This window comes from Phallusia mammillata, chromosome 5 (genome assembly GCF_965637545.1).
Source record: "Phallusia mammillata chromosome 5, kaPhaMamm4.hap1.1, whole genome shotgun sequence".
Taxonomy (NCBI): Eukaryota; Metazoa; Chordata; class Ascidiacea; order Phlebobranchia; family Ascidiidae; genus Phallusia; species Phallusia mammillata.
Window position 1 is genome coordinate 5798192 of NC_137256.1, and position 15257 is coordinate 5813448.

General features: G+C 37.0%; 1 protein-coding gene across 1 annotated transcript in view; it reads right to left on the minus strand.

Annotated features, from left to right (window-relative positions):
* LOC145229059 (sucrase-isomaltase, intestinal-like) overlaps positions 1 to 15257 on the minus strand; it is a 34902-nt gene that overhangs the window by 3774 nt on the left and 15871 nt on the right. The window contains exons 28-50 of the mRNA XM_080094313.1: positions 15065 to 15203; positions 14063 to 14215; positions 13395 to 13596; positions 12498 to 12636; positions 10903 to 11071; positions 10383 to 10499; positions 10077 to 10225; positions 9615 to 9755; positions 8969 to 9094; positions 6735 to 6876; positions 6016 to 6171; positions 5760 to 5865; positions 5316 to 5448; positions 4743 to 4845; positions 3997 to 4151; positions 3552 to 3665; positions 3029 to 3186; positions 2726 to 2845; positions 2263 to 2390; positions 2096 to 2202; positions 1299 to 1416; positions 590 to 709; positions 227 to 323 (exon numbers count right to left, since the gene is read on the minus strand). Coding sequence (XP_079950439.1) covers positions 227 to 323; positions 590 to 709; positions 1299 to 1416; positions 2096 to 2202; positions 2263 to 2390; positions 2726 to 2845; positions 3029 to 3186; positions 3552 to 3665; positions 3997 to 4151; positions 4743 to 4845; positions 5316 to 5448; positions 5760 to 5865; positions 6016 to 6171; positions 6735 to 6876; positions 8969 to 9094; positions 9615 to 9755; positions 10077 to 10225; positions 10383 to 10499; positions 10903 to 11071; positions 12498 to 12636; positions 13395 to 13596; positions 14063 to 14215; positions 15065 to 15203 — 3092 coding nt within the window. The remainder of the gene's footprint in view (positions 1 to 226; positions 324 to 589; positions 710 to 1298; positions 1417 to 2095; positions 2203 to 2262; positions 2391 to 2725; positions 2846 to 3028; positions 3187 to 3551; positions 3666 to 3996; positions 4152 to 4742; positions 4846 to 5315; positions 5449 to 5759; positions 5866 to 6015; positions 6172 to 6734; positions 6877 to 8968; positions 9095 to 9614; positions 9756 to 10076; positions 10226 to 10382; positions 10500 to 10902; positions 11072 to 12497; positions 12637 to 13394; positions 13597 to 14062; positions 14216 to 15064; positions 15204 to 15257) is intronic.

Below are 15257 nucleotides of genomic sequence, written 5' to 3' on the forward strand. Positions count from 1 at the left end.
TAAACAATATATTTAGGAATATTCATTTACTTAAACACAATTAAAATAACATAAGGGTTAATATATGTCCATGCATCAATCAATCTTATGACGCCTAAAAATTTACTTTTTTTGCAACAATGGCATCAATGCAAACGCATTTTAGACATTATTTGCGGTTTAAACGGAAAGGAAATTGTCACTTGTTTTGCTATGTGCCACAATGCAATTTAACCAAATATCTTACGAGGCATGTATGGAGGAAAGTTGTATTTTCCTGTGCAATTCATCGCCGCCAATTTTGCCGGGTCGTCCGGTTGAAAGTTTGCAGGCTCATTCATGTCCTGCAAGTCAATAATATTACAAATTTCAACTTTGTACAGTTAAACGCTGTCTAACGTGTTAACTTTGGTCCCTAGTAAAATATAATAAATATTATTTATGCATGACCGGTTTCAATTCTTATGTGATCTTGTACATGCGGCATTTTGGTCGACCTCTCACTTAGTCTGTTTAATTTAATTGGTGTTAGGTGCACAAATTTTTTGTTGAAACGTAATTCTATTTGAATAAAGCAATAAAAAAGTTTCCAAAACTATTGGTCACTTACAATCCACAAAGCGTCGTAATGGACACCTTGTCGGGTGTAGAAATCTTCGCACTGGTTGTACCACCAGTCTGTAGCTACTGGATTAGTGTAGTCGGGATGATGAGTCTCTCCAGGCCAAACCTAAATACAACACACTTTGAGTTTAGCTAATATCAATACGCATTCGCGAGCCCGTTCGTGGGAAATTTATTTTGTTGATCTCCATTGTTCTTTCTATTATATCTCTTCCACTTAAATGATTATTGTTGTGTATTGTTCGTTCGAAGAGTAAAACAGAATAAATAACGAATAAACGAAACAAGCATTTTTAGCTTAGATAATTGCCAATTTACATAGAACACAAGAAAAGTAGTCACTACAGGCAGAACAGTAATGAATAAATGAATACGCGGTACAATTAAGGAATCACGTGACTGCAGAATGCGGATTCGCGATTCACTGCCTTAAAGCGCAACCACAACAATTATCAAGAGCGGGAGCATATTTGTTATTTTAGCAAATAAAACATCTTACACATATCAACTGGACGTGTTAAGTTTATAACGATGCTTGGTCTATCTTGTAACAGCAATAACATTTATGAAATCTAAAAACATACATGCCAGTCAACTGGAATGTATAAGTGGGCAGTTAGCGTACTATGTAGCCTCCGATTTTTACTGTACATTTCGTTGCAGCGCTAGTTGTGTAAACACAAGGCTTGACTTACCTCTGTTACTAGATTTTCTCTTTCGGGATTTTTGATAAAAATATCGTCGGTGACTCCTTCATCATAAGCTTTGTAACCTTTCTCGATCTTTATTCCCGGATCCAGAATCACGACGTATCTTTTACAAAAAGAATAAGATGTAATGCAAATATAATAATAACGCTCTGTTAACATGCATAACATTTTTGACCATAGAAATCTAATAACGTTTAAGATTTCTATTTTATGATTTATAGGATAATGGTGTCATAACAATAGAGTTTTATAGCAATTAAAGCCGGTGTACACAAAATGAGAACATCACTATAGGGGAAGAGAAGACAAGAACGAAGGAGAGAAAGTGAGTGAACGTCCAAACTAGGAACTTTTCCGATCTCTGACTTATTTACGTATTTGTTGTTGTTTTCATAATCTCTACCGTTTTACTGTATTTTGAACAAACGGTACACATGATAACACGTCAGATTGATTCAGGCTTTTGGCAACGCAATTGCAAAGTATATTTTCCGCTATGTATATACATATAACACGTATGTACATATATACATGGTATGGTAACCCAGCCATAAAAGTACACCATGCTGTATATGTCCAAACTTGCGCCCTATCACAAAACCCTCTGTCGGCGCCCATGAACACCACTACAAATGATTCTTGTTTATTGTGTAACCCAACTCCTTGACGTTTCAATCATTCCAATTAAAAAGCAAAGGACCGGCCTAAATGTCCAATTATTTAAAGCACAAAAAACATGGTCTTAAAATTACGTGAATAAATAATCGGTAAAGAATACTCACTTCATTCCGTATCCATGCAACTCATCAACATACTCGGGCAGTCCGGCGTACAGATTATTATCGTACGTAAACGACTTCTTATCTTGCATGTAATCGATGTCACCGTACTGCATGAAATGATTAATGTTATAGTGTTCAAAATGTCGGCCAAACATATTCTCCTTTACCTGTATGTCGAATGGAATTTGGGCAGCCCTCATCTCTGATACGACCTCCTTCACTCTATCCAGGGAGCCGTAATCCCACCTTGATAGCTGGAATCCAAGTCCCCAATAAGGAGGCATTACAGGAAAACCTACAAAAGTACAGATGCAATATGGACCAAACAATTTTTTTTTACTATAAACCATGGATTCGGCAATTTGTAAGCAAGCAGGGAAATAGGAAAAAACAAAGTTTAAACAAACTAAAGCCAGCCATAAGTCCACTTAAGAAACAGAGAAAAGAAACTGTCATAAATACTGAACAATTTGATACTGGGCTTTTATACCAGCATTAGGTGTCCATGCAGTTAAGGGTTTTGTTTAAAGCGTTGTAAAGTATATGGTTAGAAACTAGTGTATATAACACAACTATACAGAACTAACTGGTCGTTGATGTTATATTGATGAAATAATACCAAACACGAACCAATAAGTTTGTGGTATTCCTGCACCACTAGCTCGGGAGAATCCCCAACAAACACATAGAAATCTAGGACGCCTCCGGTGACCCGATAGGTTAGGGCAGGGTAAGGTTGTAAAGTGATATCTGCAAAATAAATGTGTAATGTAAACAGCTCATATATAACAACGGAAAGAAAAAACCTTCACGGCAAATATGCCCCTGATTACCATGTGCGCAGTGACAATTTCAATGAAGATTTATTTCATCTTTATATGTGTTCGTAAGTCAGGCATGGTGTAATTTGAGCTTAAAGGTGATTTGCATTACCCATTGCGTTGGAGTTGTGAAGGTAGACCCCATAAGACTTTCCATCGTTACTCGATTCCATCCCCATAAAGAAGGTTTGATGGCCATATAAGTTCCAATCGTCCACCGGTGCTACGTCCCGAGTGAAAATCGCCCAACGTCTCCAGTTCAAATCGTGTCTAAAAATTTTAAAGAAGCCAAGTGAATCAACTTTGTCGTTTGACTGCAGAAACAGTTCAAAAGGGTGAGCAACCAAAACCTTATTCTGTCAACCGGGGAAAAAGTTATTTTAGAAGAAAATTTCCTACTGAGTTAAAATGATTGACTACGCGGATTGCAAGTGCGTTTAGTTCAGGTTTAAGTTTGAGTGCTTGACTTTGGCCTGACTTTACACTTGGCCGCATTTATGTCTAAATTTCCCGTCGTTAAATCGAACTTTTCGGGCTTTTTTATTTGGTTGTGGGCCGAGTTTGGGGGTCACAGTTTTGAATGCGTTTACAACTGAATATTTAAGGAAAGAAGGAAAGGAGTAATTGTCACTTACCGGTATCGTCTGTGATTGTGTTCTCCAAATCCATATACATTTGTTGTCGCCAAGGTTGTCGAAATTTGAAAAAACTGATCAGCGAATGTAAAAGCCCCGATTGATGAATCAAATCTGCCCAATACGAGCAAAAATATATCACCACATAGTAACCACAGAATCACATCAACAAACTTAAACATTTGTTTTGGGCGCACTTTGCGGGAAAATTTTTTGTTAGTATGTACTAATTTGGAACGCTGCTATGGCTTGTGGCATATTTTAGTGACAAATACAATCACAATGGACACTTATCTAGATGTTGCGTAAAATAAGAGGGCAATACGCAGTTTATTTATGCAGTACTTGACACTATATCTCGGGGGAAAAAACTTTTTGATGCATAAAAATAAAGTTGGCGGTGGAAAATGTTTTTACTAAACAACCAATCAATCGCTTAACTTACATGGTCTCAGTCCCGTGTGTTATTTGTATCGAAAATGGGTTCTTCTGAACGTTAACGCTGTAAAGAGCAGTTGAAGGGCCGGAATACTCAGTATTGTCGATCGGTAGGGCATCGTATGGAACTTCGTAACGATTTGGGTCGGATGGATCCGAAAACTGTAAATTAACAAAAATCAAACATTCTGCCATAAATTAACAGTAGATTGAATCACAGGTTGTTACATCGTCCTTATTTCCAACATTTGTTCTTATTTTTAACGGCAAGCAATCAAATCATTTTTTCTCGAAATGTCTTTGTTTTTGACTTAAGCTCTTATTTTTTTTTTATATTTTTAACAATAACAAGTCAAATACCTGCTACAAGTAAAAGTAAACATATAGACCTGAGCTGTCGTGAGATGCACTAAGTAAGTTATTTTCTATGAACAGGGAGTTGCTGGAACAGATTGTTATCTCAAAAAGTTGGCATGTGATATGACTCGCATAAATGCAAAGATTTGTTCAAAAACGTTTGTTTTCTTCTCATGAAAATGTAATTTTTCGATTGTCCTTTTTAGGGGTCCATGTCGATGGCAACCCTGTATAAGTGGGCTGTATATACAGTATTGCATATCACAATTTTGGTCCATAAAATGCAACTATGCGCTTATAGATTCGAATCCATATTTAACAAGTTTATGATAAAATAAAAGGACTGGGCAGGTTTTTAAAATGTTTGGAACATCTCATTTGGAAAACACAAATTACCTTGAAGTGTAAACGATTGTCCGTCTGATATTGCAAGGTCAACTGAACTTCTTCAATATCGCCTTGGTACATCGAAGCCGTGTTTCGACGTTGCAAAGTGTATCTGGACAACGACAATTGTCATGCAAACATACATTGGAGAAGAAATGGTAAGAAAAATAAATGAATTTAGAGTTTGCTTTTAAAAACTTTGGATGGCAGTTTTAAAGTTTTTATTTGTACTATTTGATTAATCACAAACAAACAATTTGTTACACTTAAGAGCCACTAGATCTACAGTATAACAAATGTATAGATAAAAAAAACTACTGGTATGAAGAAGTCTGGTATGAAGAAATAGGCTTACTTTGCAATGCATACGTTTAAACAACCGCCATTTTAAGTAAACATTGGTAAATGAACTTACAGTGATTTGTTCAGGCACTAAGGAGAAAATTAAACAGTACGAAAAATATGTTCACTGTACATGTAAGTTTTAAGGCAGTTTTGTTTTTGATTAGAGGAGGTATAATCGTACATGCACACATTGACAAAAGACTATTTAGGTTCCTAATAAATTTAACGCGTACTTACTGATTTGCTACAGTATCGTCTACGACGCTATAACCGTGAATATTATCGCTTGCGTAGAAACAAGATGGAACACCTGGAGAAGTTGTACTCCGCCACAAGCAGTCACGTGATTCGCATGCTGTCCTATTCACATCTAAGAACAACATGGAAAACATGCGAAATGGCGTTGGCAAAATAAAGTGACGAAACATGTGTTAGACGTTGTTCCAAACTCTTAAACTTGTACTTCATTTAAAGCTATTTCTCATAGAAAACTAGCGCAAAGTAGAATAACTCAATATTTTTGACAGGTTTTTTATCCATATAAGTTTTTATATATTATATAAGTAGGGTTAACTGTGGAAAAACACAAAATACTTTTTTGTCGTAGGTAGGATATTAAAGAAAATTGTAAATTTCAGTTTTAGCAATGCAACTACAGTAGTACGTTAACCAGTAACATACCTTTGTCAAGATCCGGCATGCAATCAATACGGGACCATTCGTTGTTGAGCTCCCAATTAAGTTTGAAAGGTTGGTTTAGAGGCAACGCCAAACCGCTGATGGTTAACTAAAATTTAAAAAATTTACAAAAAAAAGCTGCATTCAATCTGACCACCAAAAACTGCCAAAAAATAAACACAGCCCTAAAGCATAAAAACATACTGCCCCTTACATCGTAATAAAATTTCGACTTTTTACTGTGAAAGTCAATACTTACAGCTTTAGTTGTGGATTCTTGTGTAAAATTTTGGTTTGTGCTCTCAATTCGTACAGTAGTTACAGTATCTTTGAGGCCGTAAACGATCACTTTGTCTAACACCATTGAGGCTGATTGGTCATAGCCATCATTTACAATACTGCTGACCAGTTCACCCTGTTTGATAGAAATGTAAAGTTGAAATTGTAATGGAAGTTTGGTAACACCAGATAAGCTTATGTGCAGATCTCTACTGAAATTTGTCAATGATGGGTTTGAAACGTTAATTGCTGAATGAACCCAATACATCGCTTTTAATGTAAGGACCAGCCTGAACATCATATAAGATAGCGGTTGATAAGCTGTTTCTGCCAGGTATGGTGTATAAACGAGAATTGCTCTTTCCGCAGTTTTATTATAAACCTTTCGACGTCCAATGCAAGCCGATTTCATTAGGATAAAAGCAGTCTTGAAACACACAGTTCTAATAAAGCATCGGTTATTTACGATAAAACGGTTGGAAGAACAAGACTCGTTTTTAAAAAGAGAGTTATCATCGCCAGCGATAGAATTTCAAGTAACCACCTTAGTCGAGTTCAAGTAGTTTAGGTTTTAGCAAAGCGATTTGCTTAAATTCCAATAAGATTAAGTATTACTGTTTTGACCTAGTATTTAAGTTATAATAATTAAAGAAAAAAGCCCTAAACAACATAAGAAAAACACATTAAAATTGTGCTCACCCCTTCTGTTGAAAACCTAACGAGCGTGTAACTTTTTGATCCCATCGGATCAATAGATTCCCCGTCATCCCAAAACAGATCACCCGATGTCGCTTGATAGTTGTCGTCCAACGCCACAATCAGAACAAAAGCGTTTTGACGACTAAAACACATACATAGGTTAAAAATACACAGTGTCTTGTCTTTGAGCAAATGTAGCGAATAGTTAATATCTGTTAGCTTATATTTCGATTCTACAAGCATATAACCTATTTTTTGCATGATTATGTACATGTAAACTAGAGATGTACCGAATAATCGTTTTTGGCAAATTTGCTGCGATTCGGCCGAAAAGAACCTTTTATGAACGCAAGTTTAAAGCGTCAAACGTGCCTTTTTCTGCTAATAATAAAGTATCAAACAATCTTTTAAACTAGAATGGTGGCTTTCTGATATACTTCCATTTTATATATTCTATACGATATTTACCAATTTACTATACATATCATTTGATCTACACATATGGTTGTTTTTGTAAACAAAAACTAATGGGTCCCCACATGCGTGTTTTTGCGGATTTACGGTAAACAAATGTTGCGGTGATTTTTTAATTCTTAAGAACAAAATTTTTAGAAAGCATTAACCCAACAATAAAAAAATTTTGTTTGTATTTTTTTGCACTATTATTGTCGTATAATTACAAAAACAATAAAAAAGAACGAAACAAATACTTTCAATTTAATCTCTTGCTTTGACCCAGATATTGTCGTCCAAGGTCGGGTTTTAAACACAATTTTTTTCTAGAAAGCTGTAACAGTTGTGTTACAGACAATTAAAAAGCGATTTGCTGCAAGTGTATACATAACTTTTCATTTAACTTTGTTTCGCAAAACGAGTTTTTCATTTAACTTTGTTTCGCAAACGAGTACCATTGACCTGTAGTAACCTTTAGGGTGTACACACCAAACGACTGTTTGACCTTTTGACACCGTTTTCAATAGCACGCCGTCCTTGGTGTTCAACAACACCGTTTGACCTAATATATACATGCCTTGAGTATTTGATTCAAAAAAAAACAAAAAACGCTACGTTATGGCGAAAGAAAGTTCTGAACTGTGTTAGTAATACCTACTAATTGACCTTAAGTAACCCGTGGTCATGCAGCGGCCAACCTGACACTGAGCATTTAAAAAAAACTTTTATCTTGCAAAAAAGTCAAGTTTATTTTTTCATATTTAGTTTTTTGACAAAGTTTTGCTTGACATATACGAAACCGAAGCACGCTTATTAGGTTTAAATCGCGTCATATGTGTGAAACCTTTGCCAAAACTGAAAATGTGAGTGAACTTAATAAAACGACATAGCATTGCTGTGCAAAACAGCTGATTTCTAATCACCGAAACGACGTCTCGTAAAACGTCTGTCCAACGTCAAGCTGAGCCCTCCCGCTCTGCCCTATTATTCGTAAACGTACTCTCTTGGGACTTCTGCCTACAGTGTCTTTCTTGACCAAATGAGCGTTAGACACATTTACGTTTCGGCGGCCTGTGGGTGTGTCGCTGGGTCATTCGGGGTCAAACTTCAGGTGGACCAAGTTCAGATTTATATCTAACATATGTCCAAATTTGAATAAATTTGAAGCACTCTTTCTTTACTAAACGAGCGTTACAAACTAGCGTTAAAAATTTTACGTTTCGGGGCCTGTGGGTGAACCGCTGGGTAATTTGGGGTCAAACTTCTGGTGGACCAAGTTTGGATTAATATCTAACATATGTCCAAATTTGAATAAATTTGAAGCACGCTTTCTTCCCTCAACGAGCGTTACAAACCAGCGTTAAAAATTTTAAGTTTCGGGGGCCTGTGGGTGAACCGCTGGGTAATTTGGGGTCAAACTTCAGGTGGACCAAGTTTGGATTAATATCTAACATATGTCCAAATTTGAATAAATTTGAAGCACTCTTTCTTGACCAAATGCGTCTCACAAACCAGCGTTAGACAGAAAAAAGAAAAAAAGAAAAAAGAAAAAAAGAAAAAAAAATACGGACAAAAACAATATGTGTCCCCTTCAGGGAAGGGGACCCATAACTATACCATAACTAAAATCGCCTCAATTATTATTGCAAAACTGCCAACCATTCGGTTTCGGTCAAACCAAAATTTAGCCGAATCAGTGCATCTCTATAATGTAAACCAATATGGTGTTGACTGTTTTGTCGGAGATTTTGGTCGTAATTATTTGATTCACACCAATTCACCTTTCAAAAGTGGTTCTAGCCGGCTCTTGTGTGGGTAGAATGTAACCTCCTCTCACGTGTAGGTTTATGTGGTCCTTCGGAGCAGATAGAACCTGGTAACCACCACGCATGGGAACCTCCAAGCCGCTGCAGTAAAATGGTAAACACTACTTAAAACAAACTGAAATGATTTTTTGTTAGTTTATCGCCACAGTAACGGATTGGTGGTGTCGATTGTTTGGTTGCTTTAGACCAGTGGTTGACAACTTTTTGTAGAGAGTTAAAACGGTTTAGGTTTGCTTTTTACCACATTGTTCCTAGGAATAGGAATTGGGCGCGATTACATCGAATGTCTCGCTTTGTTTTAACTTAAAAAATACGCCAATTCAGTCAATAAACATTAACATATATAATAACCTCTTTTACTTATTAAGTTCCAGTTAAATGAAAAACAGGGTCATGTATTTAGAGCGGTGGATTGTTGCACGAGTTTAAGACTATTGATTATAAACCATTTATGCGCACAGATAAAGCATAGTAAATGACGGCTTTGTTTCCACTGATAAAGTAAAATTTTGGTATGTAGGCAATTTCTAGGGCCGAAGGCCGGACAATTTTGTTTGCGGATTTTCAGACATGCACAAAAACTTGGGATTTTTGATATTACCTGTAGTAATCAAACCATCGGTTGTCCGGGAAATAAGCTTCAACCGCTTGTTTTCCAGCCTCCAAAACAGGGCTAATCAGCAAAGCAGGTCCCCACAGCATTTGACGATCAATCTCCCAAGTCATCTTGTCTTGCGGAAATCTTTACGTAAAAATTCAGGTGTTAACTTTGTTCCCAAAAAAAAATTATTTATGGTGTTTATGTATATTTTTCATGGCTGATTTCAATGGTTGAGTGATTTTGTACAGGTAGCAACTTGGTTGACCTCTCAGTTAGCATGGTAAGTTAAGTTATTATTTGACTGACTTATGTGACTTGCCTATGTGAAATGCTTTGTGTATGTATTTATGTTTATTAATAACTTGGTTATTTGATTCTATTCAAATAAGATAACAAAATTAATTACAAGTATAATCAGCTGTAAGGTGCATTCACATAGAATAAACCAAACTCTGTACTTACTCGTGTAGCAGAGGCCTCACAACGGTTGATCCATCATTATGTGCGTGGTAGAATAATGTGTACAGATATGGTAGGAGGGTATAACGGGTAAGTAGCACCTTTCTTACATTTGCTGCAAACTCTGGGCCCCACGCAGCTGGATCTTGTCGCTGTGAGTGAACAAAGTAACTTTCCCAAACATCATAAATTTTACATTAAACAAAAATTATAATTTTTTGGGGGCAATTTTTTCGTGTTTTTATTTTCTGTCCCACAATAATGACTTTTTTCAGTCGAACCAACACTAATGGAACATAGGAGTTATACCCTGGTGTCTAGCATAGCGTGGTTTCGACTGAACGGATAGAAAGCGCCAAGTTGACTCCATCGAAGACACATTTCCTCCTCAGCGTCTTCAAAAAATCCGCAGATATCAGCACCAGTCTGGACAACCATATAAACTTTTGCTAGTCAAGTTAAACCAGTTTATTCGAGTTCACATATTTACTTGAAACGCAATAGCGTATACACAGCATTTGATATTGCGGTAAAGTAGACAGACCTACGTAAGTTGCATGACGATTAAAATACTGCAAAACGGCGCCAGTAATCGCAAATAAACGTAAATGCCCAGCTTAAAATTGGACATGTTATAAGATGGGCGCAACTAAAATTTTGCAGGATTCCGACTGTTTGAGAACAAAACATGCTTTATTTACGCTGGCTAATAGAACAACTCCTTTTATAGACAACTTAAAAAACTCTTAAATTGATATATATTTTATGATATTGAACGATAAAAAAAATATACCATTAAGCCGACAAAAATGTTGACTGCAATACTTACGTAAGCGTAACCAAACAAACTAAATTCAAACATTCCGATAATCGAAGCACGCAGATGAGGCCATTTGCTTGTGTTGTCTCCCAACCAATGGCCGACATACTTGCCACCACCGGGATAAGTTGAACGGCTAATGACGTAACACCTTTTGCCAGTGGAATCGCGACAAGCGCTAAAAAGGTTAGAATATAAATATCTGCATTTCCTACGCTTGCTATAGTGACAATACATACAACTACATTACAACCACGGGTGCATCAAGGAGCATTGTTTAGTTTATACGGAGTTACTTTATTGTCTGGACAAATGTGATGAACATTTAATGCAACGACTATTGTACTTTTTACGGGGTTTCAATCGATTTCAAGCACGAAATTCAAGCAGTCTGCACACGTGACAAGCCTTTCAGACCATCAAGCGAAGAGCATGGTTTACCGAGTGCGTTTAAATTTTAAATCTTAATTAAACTTTAAAAGATGTTAAAGACTTACATTTAGGAATGTTTTGAACCACACGTTTACAGTCGCTACAGCTGGTTTCAATCACATTCACTTAAAGCAGGGGTTCCCAACCTGTGGTACGCGTACCACTAGTGGTACGTCAGGGCTTTTCAGGTGGTACGCGAGTAGCTTCCGCTTTTTTCACAAAAACCTGGATTTACAACTTTATATTTTGTTTATCTGATTTTGCTTACAAAAAAAATTCTCCGGGCTTCTGCTTATTGTTATACGTAACTATTCCTGTTGTTTCGTATCATTACGATCTTCAAAATACAGGTTATGTCAATTGTCAACAAGAAGCACAGTTGCTTTGAAAAACCGTAAATGCTGTGGGACAGTGGGCATTAATTATGTCGAATGATTGCTCTTGATAGATATCATCTACTATTTTATAGCTTAAGCTACAAATAGCGTTGAATAATGCTAGTGTTGTAAGCTAAAAATAGATCAGGATAAAATGTTCAATAACGGTTACGTTTGAAGACGTAGTTTATGCTTCGTAGTAGTGCATAGGAATGTGAGCAGATATTTTCCGTCACGATGATCATCTAGTCAAAAATTTGAAACCGACTAGGTGCGCCCGGAAATGACTTTCGATGCATTGCAAGTTTACACCGCGCATCGACCAATTGGTGGACAGTAAACAAAAATCTCATTAAATTTCGTTGTGGTGCTTTAGTGTTATTTTAGTAGGCCAATATTATTATTGTGAATAAAATATGATTCGATCAAATTAGTTGTTCTGCAAGAAGTGGTACGCGTGGCAGTACAGAGCGTCCAAGTGGTACGAGATCGCAAAAAGGTTGGGAACCCCTGACTTAAAGGATCAAACGCATCAGCTAGTCAGGTTTGACATTTTTACGTTCAATAAAGCATGTGAGATGTTTGGCATTTCTTCAAACTCAAATAGCATCCCAAATCATACAACTATCTGATGCGCAAGAAATAACCGACAAAACACTGATTTTCTAAAGATAAAAAACAGCAGAGGGACTTTTCCTATTTGGACAGAAACTGAAACTATAAGCATTGACACTCACCTTTCGTTTGTGGTTCGCTTTGCCGGATTAAAAAAATTATGTCTTTAATTCTACTTACGTCATTGTTGGCTCGGCTTGTGACCACCCGTACAAACTGTGAACGTTGTAATGTGGCTGATCGACACCACCAGTGTTGGGATTGTATTGTTTTGCTGACATGCAGATTGTTTTGTCGAAGAGGGTATCACCAGTCACCCCTGTACAAAACACGTTATTGTATTTTGTACTGTATTAATTTTGAAACCGGGCATGAAAATTATACATAGGAGTACATAAACAGTACACTAGCGCCACAGAATCGGGAAACAAGTAAAAATTTATCAAAACAACGGGTAAAAAGAAAACTAGACGCTACTACCACTTCGCAATTTTTGAACACTAATCAACTCGCCTGGCATAGGAAAAGCAAAGAAATTTGAATGAGCAAGGGTGCTTAAAAGTTAGGTCTGGTGTTCCACAAGAAATTTAGTAGTTTGACTCCATGAAATACGGGTCGAAAATAACTGGTTTAACATAACGGGCGTAAATAGCTTTTCTTTATTGAAGTAGTTATCCACTTTCAACAGCTTGAATGTTCCATCGTGATTTACTTAATTTATTGTTGTGTAACAAAAAAGACTCGTTTTAAAATAATAAAGATGTAATTGCGTGGGCCTGTTGCTGCTTAAGTGCAATACAGCAGTTATTAAAATTTGTTTGGTGTTCTGCAATATAATTTTTGTGCATAAATGTTACGTGACTGAAAAAAAGGATGAAAATCACTGCCGTAATACATGTTAATTAGCAAAGGTGAACATACACACGTACTGGGATCAGCCCTGAAGCGTTAATGAAGACCAGCGATCACGACATACCCATTTATAAATCATAGTACGCCAGGGATATTGAAAGCCTTACTGAATCAAGCCGGTTTCCCAAGCATTCCCATACATGTAAATTAAAGCTGAAAACTCACTTGGAAGATACGGCGGATGATCATAATCATTTCTGTCTGGGCACGGGTTCCCTCGCAATTGGAAACTTGCTGGTTCGTTCATGTCGATCCACAGTCCGTCGAACTTCAGCGAATTGTTGCGGAATCGAACTACGTTATCTGACCACCATTTGGTGGCTGCGGGATTGAAGAAATCGGGGAAAGCGACGTGAGCTCGGGTGTCCTGAAAAAAATGATGTGTTGCATATTTTACGTTCTTGGATATTATTTACGTTTTGCATACACATAGCACACATGCCTAATACGCGCCTTTCTAAGCATCTAACACAGAGCTTTACAGCTATTTCTCTAACCCATTGGCAGATTTTGAAGTTGAATTTTAACCCTGAGTTTCTCAACATACTCATTTCGTATAACTAAAATAGAATTTGCGTACAATACCACTAAAACTACAAAACCCCTCAAGAATATCACAATTACCCATGAGAGGGGCAAATTTATGTCCGGTTTAAAACCTCTTGTCTCAGAGCAGCTGGAAAAATGGCGTGAGTTTTTTTATTGTGAGCTACAGTAATCTCGTGTTTGTGACATGTCGTAAAAAAGCAAAAAGTCCAAAAAGTAATAAACAGCGTTAACTTGGTTTACTGATGTTTGCGAATAAAGTTGGTTTTGTACAACAGCATACTTACATAGGTTGATTCGTTGTACATGGTGTCTGGTAAATCAGGCCAAACCATTCCATAAAGAATATCTCCACTTTCAGATCGGATAAAAACATCGGCGTCAACCCCATCGGTATAAGGCGGGTAATCAGTCGTTTCATTAGCGCTAATGGCAGGGTCCTAAACACAACAATGTAAGTAAACTAATAAGGCACAAAAACGAGTTTTAACTTTACCAATCATGAATTTTAAATTATAATGTTAACATAGACGGTTTGTTACTTAAAAATGACACTTAAGGGCAGGGATCGTCAACCTTTTAAGATAGAATATCTTTTTGTTAATTGAAAACCGTCGTATGATTTTCTTAAGAGGCCGAAAATTGGCTTGAGAGTAATTTATTTTTTCCAATGACGTTCGAAATAAAAGTTATCACAAGTACAATTTATATCTCTGATCAGAGTTGCAAGCGGGCCCAGATCTGAGCCCGAAGCCGACCCTAACCCGAAAGTACAAGCCCTAAGCCCGGTCCGAACCCGAAACGTTTTTGAGAAGCCCGTTCAGGCCCGAAATTTTGATTGAAAGGCTTATCCACGAAAGCGTTGCAACGATGAGAAAGAAAAAGACAACAAACACAATGAACAATAGTAGACGATGGGCTAAACAAACAGTACGTTTCAGAGGAGGGTGGACATTAGGTCAAAGCCAGATACTTGTTACTTAGCTGAGGGATTTTATTTCTTTAAAAATGGCGGACACAGAACGTAAAGTGAGGCCCGTTTTAAGCCCGTTTTCTCACAAATACCTAAGCCCGAACCAGGCCTGAACCTGAACCCGGCCCGACTTGCAACTCTGTCTCTGATTACATGTTGTTATTTTTCTTATTTTTAGAGATCCAAAAATAGAAAAAGATTTGTCAAATAGCGGATCGCCTGCTATGATTTGATAAATAATCACTGTCTTGTACAAACTACAAGAACACTGACAAGGGAAGCAAAAAAGCACGTTTTAAATATACACTTTGCCTACCAATATTATGACATAGCGCATATTGTACACATCACGCATTTGATCAACGTAACCGCTGAGGTTGGCATAGCGGATCGGATCAACTGTGAAATCCAACTGTCTCTCCATATAATCGATATCACCGTACTGGACATCTTGTCTATAAACAAAAGGCAATCAGAAAACATTGTAAAATTCTAAACGCATGTCGCTC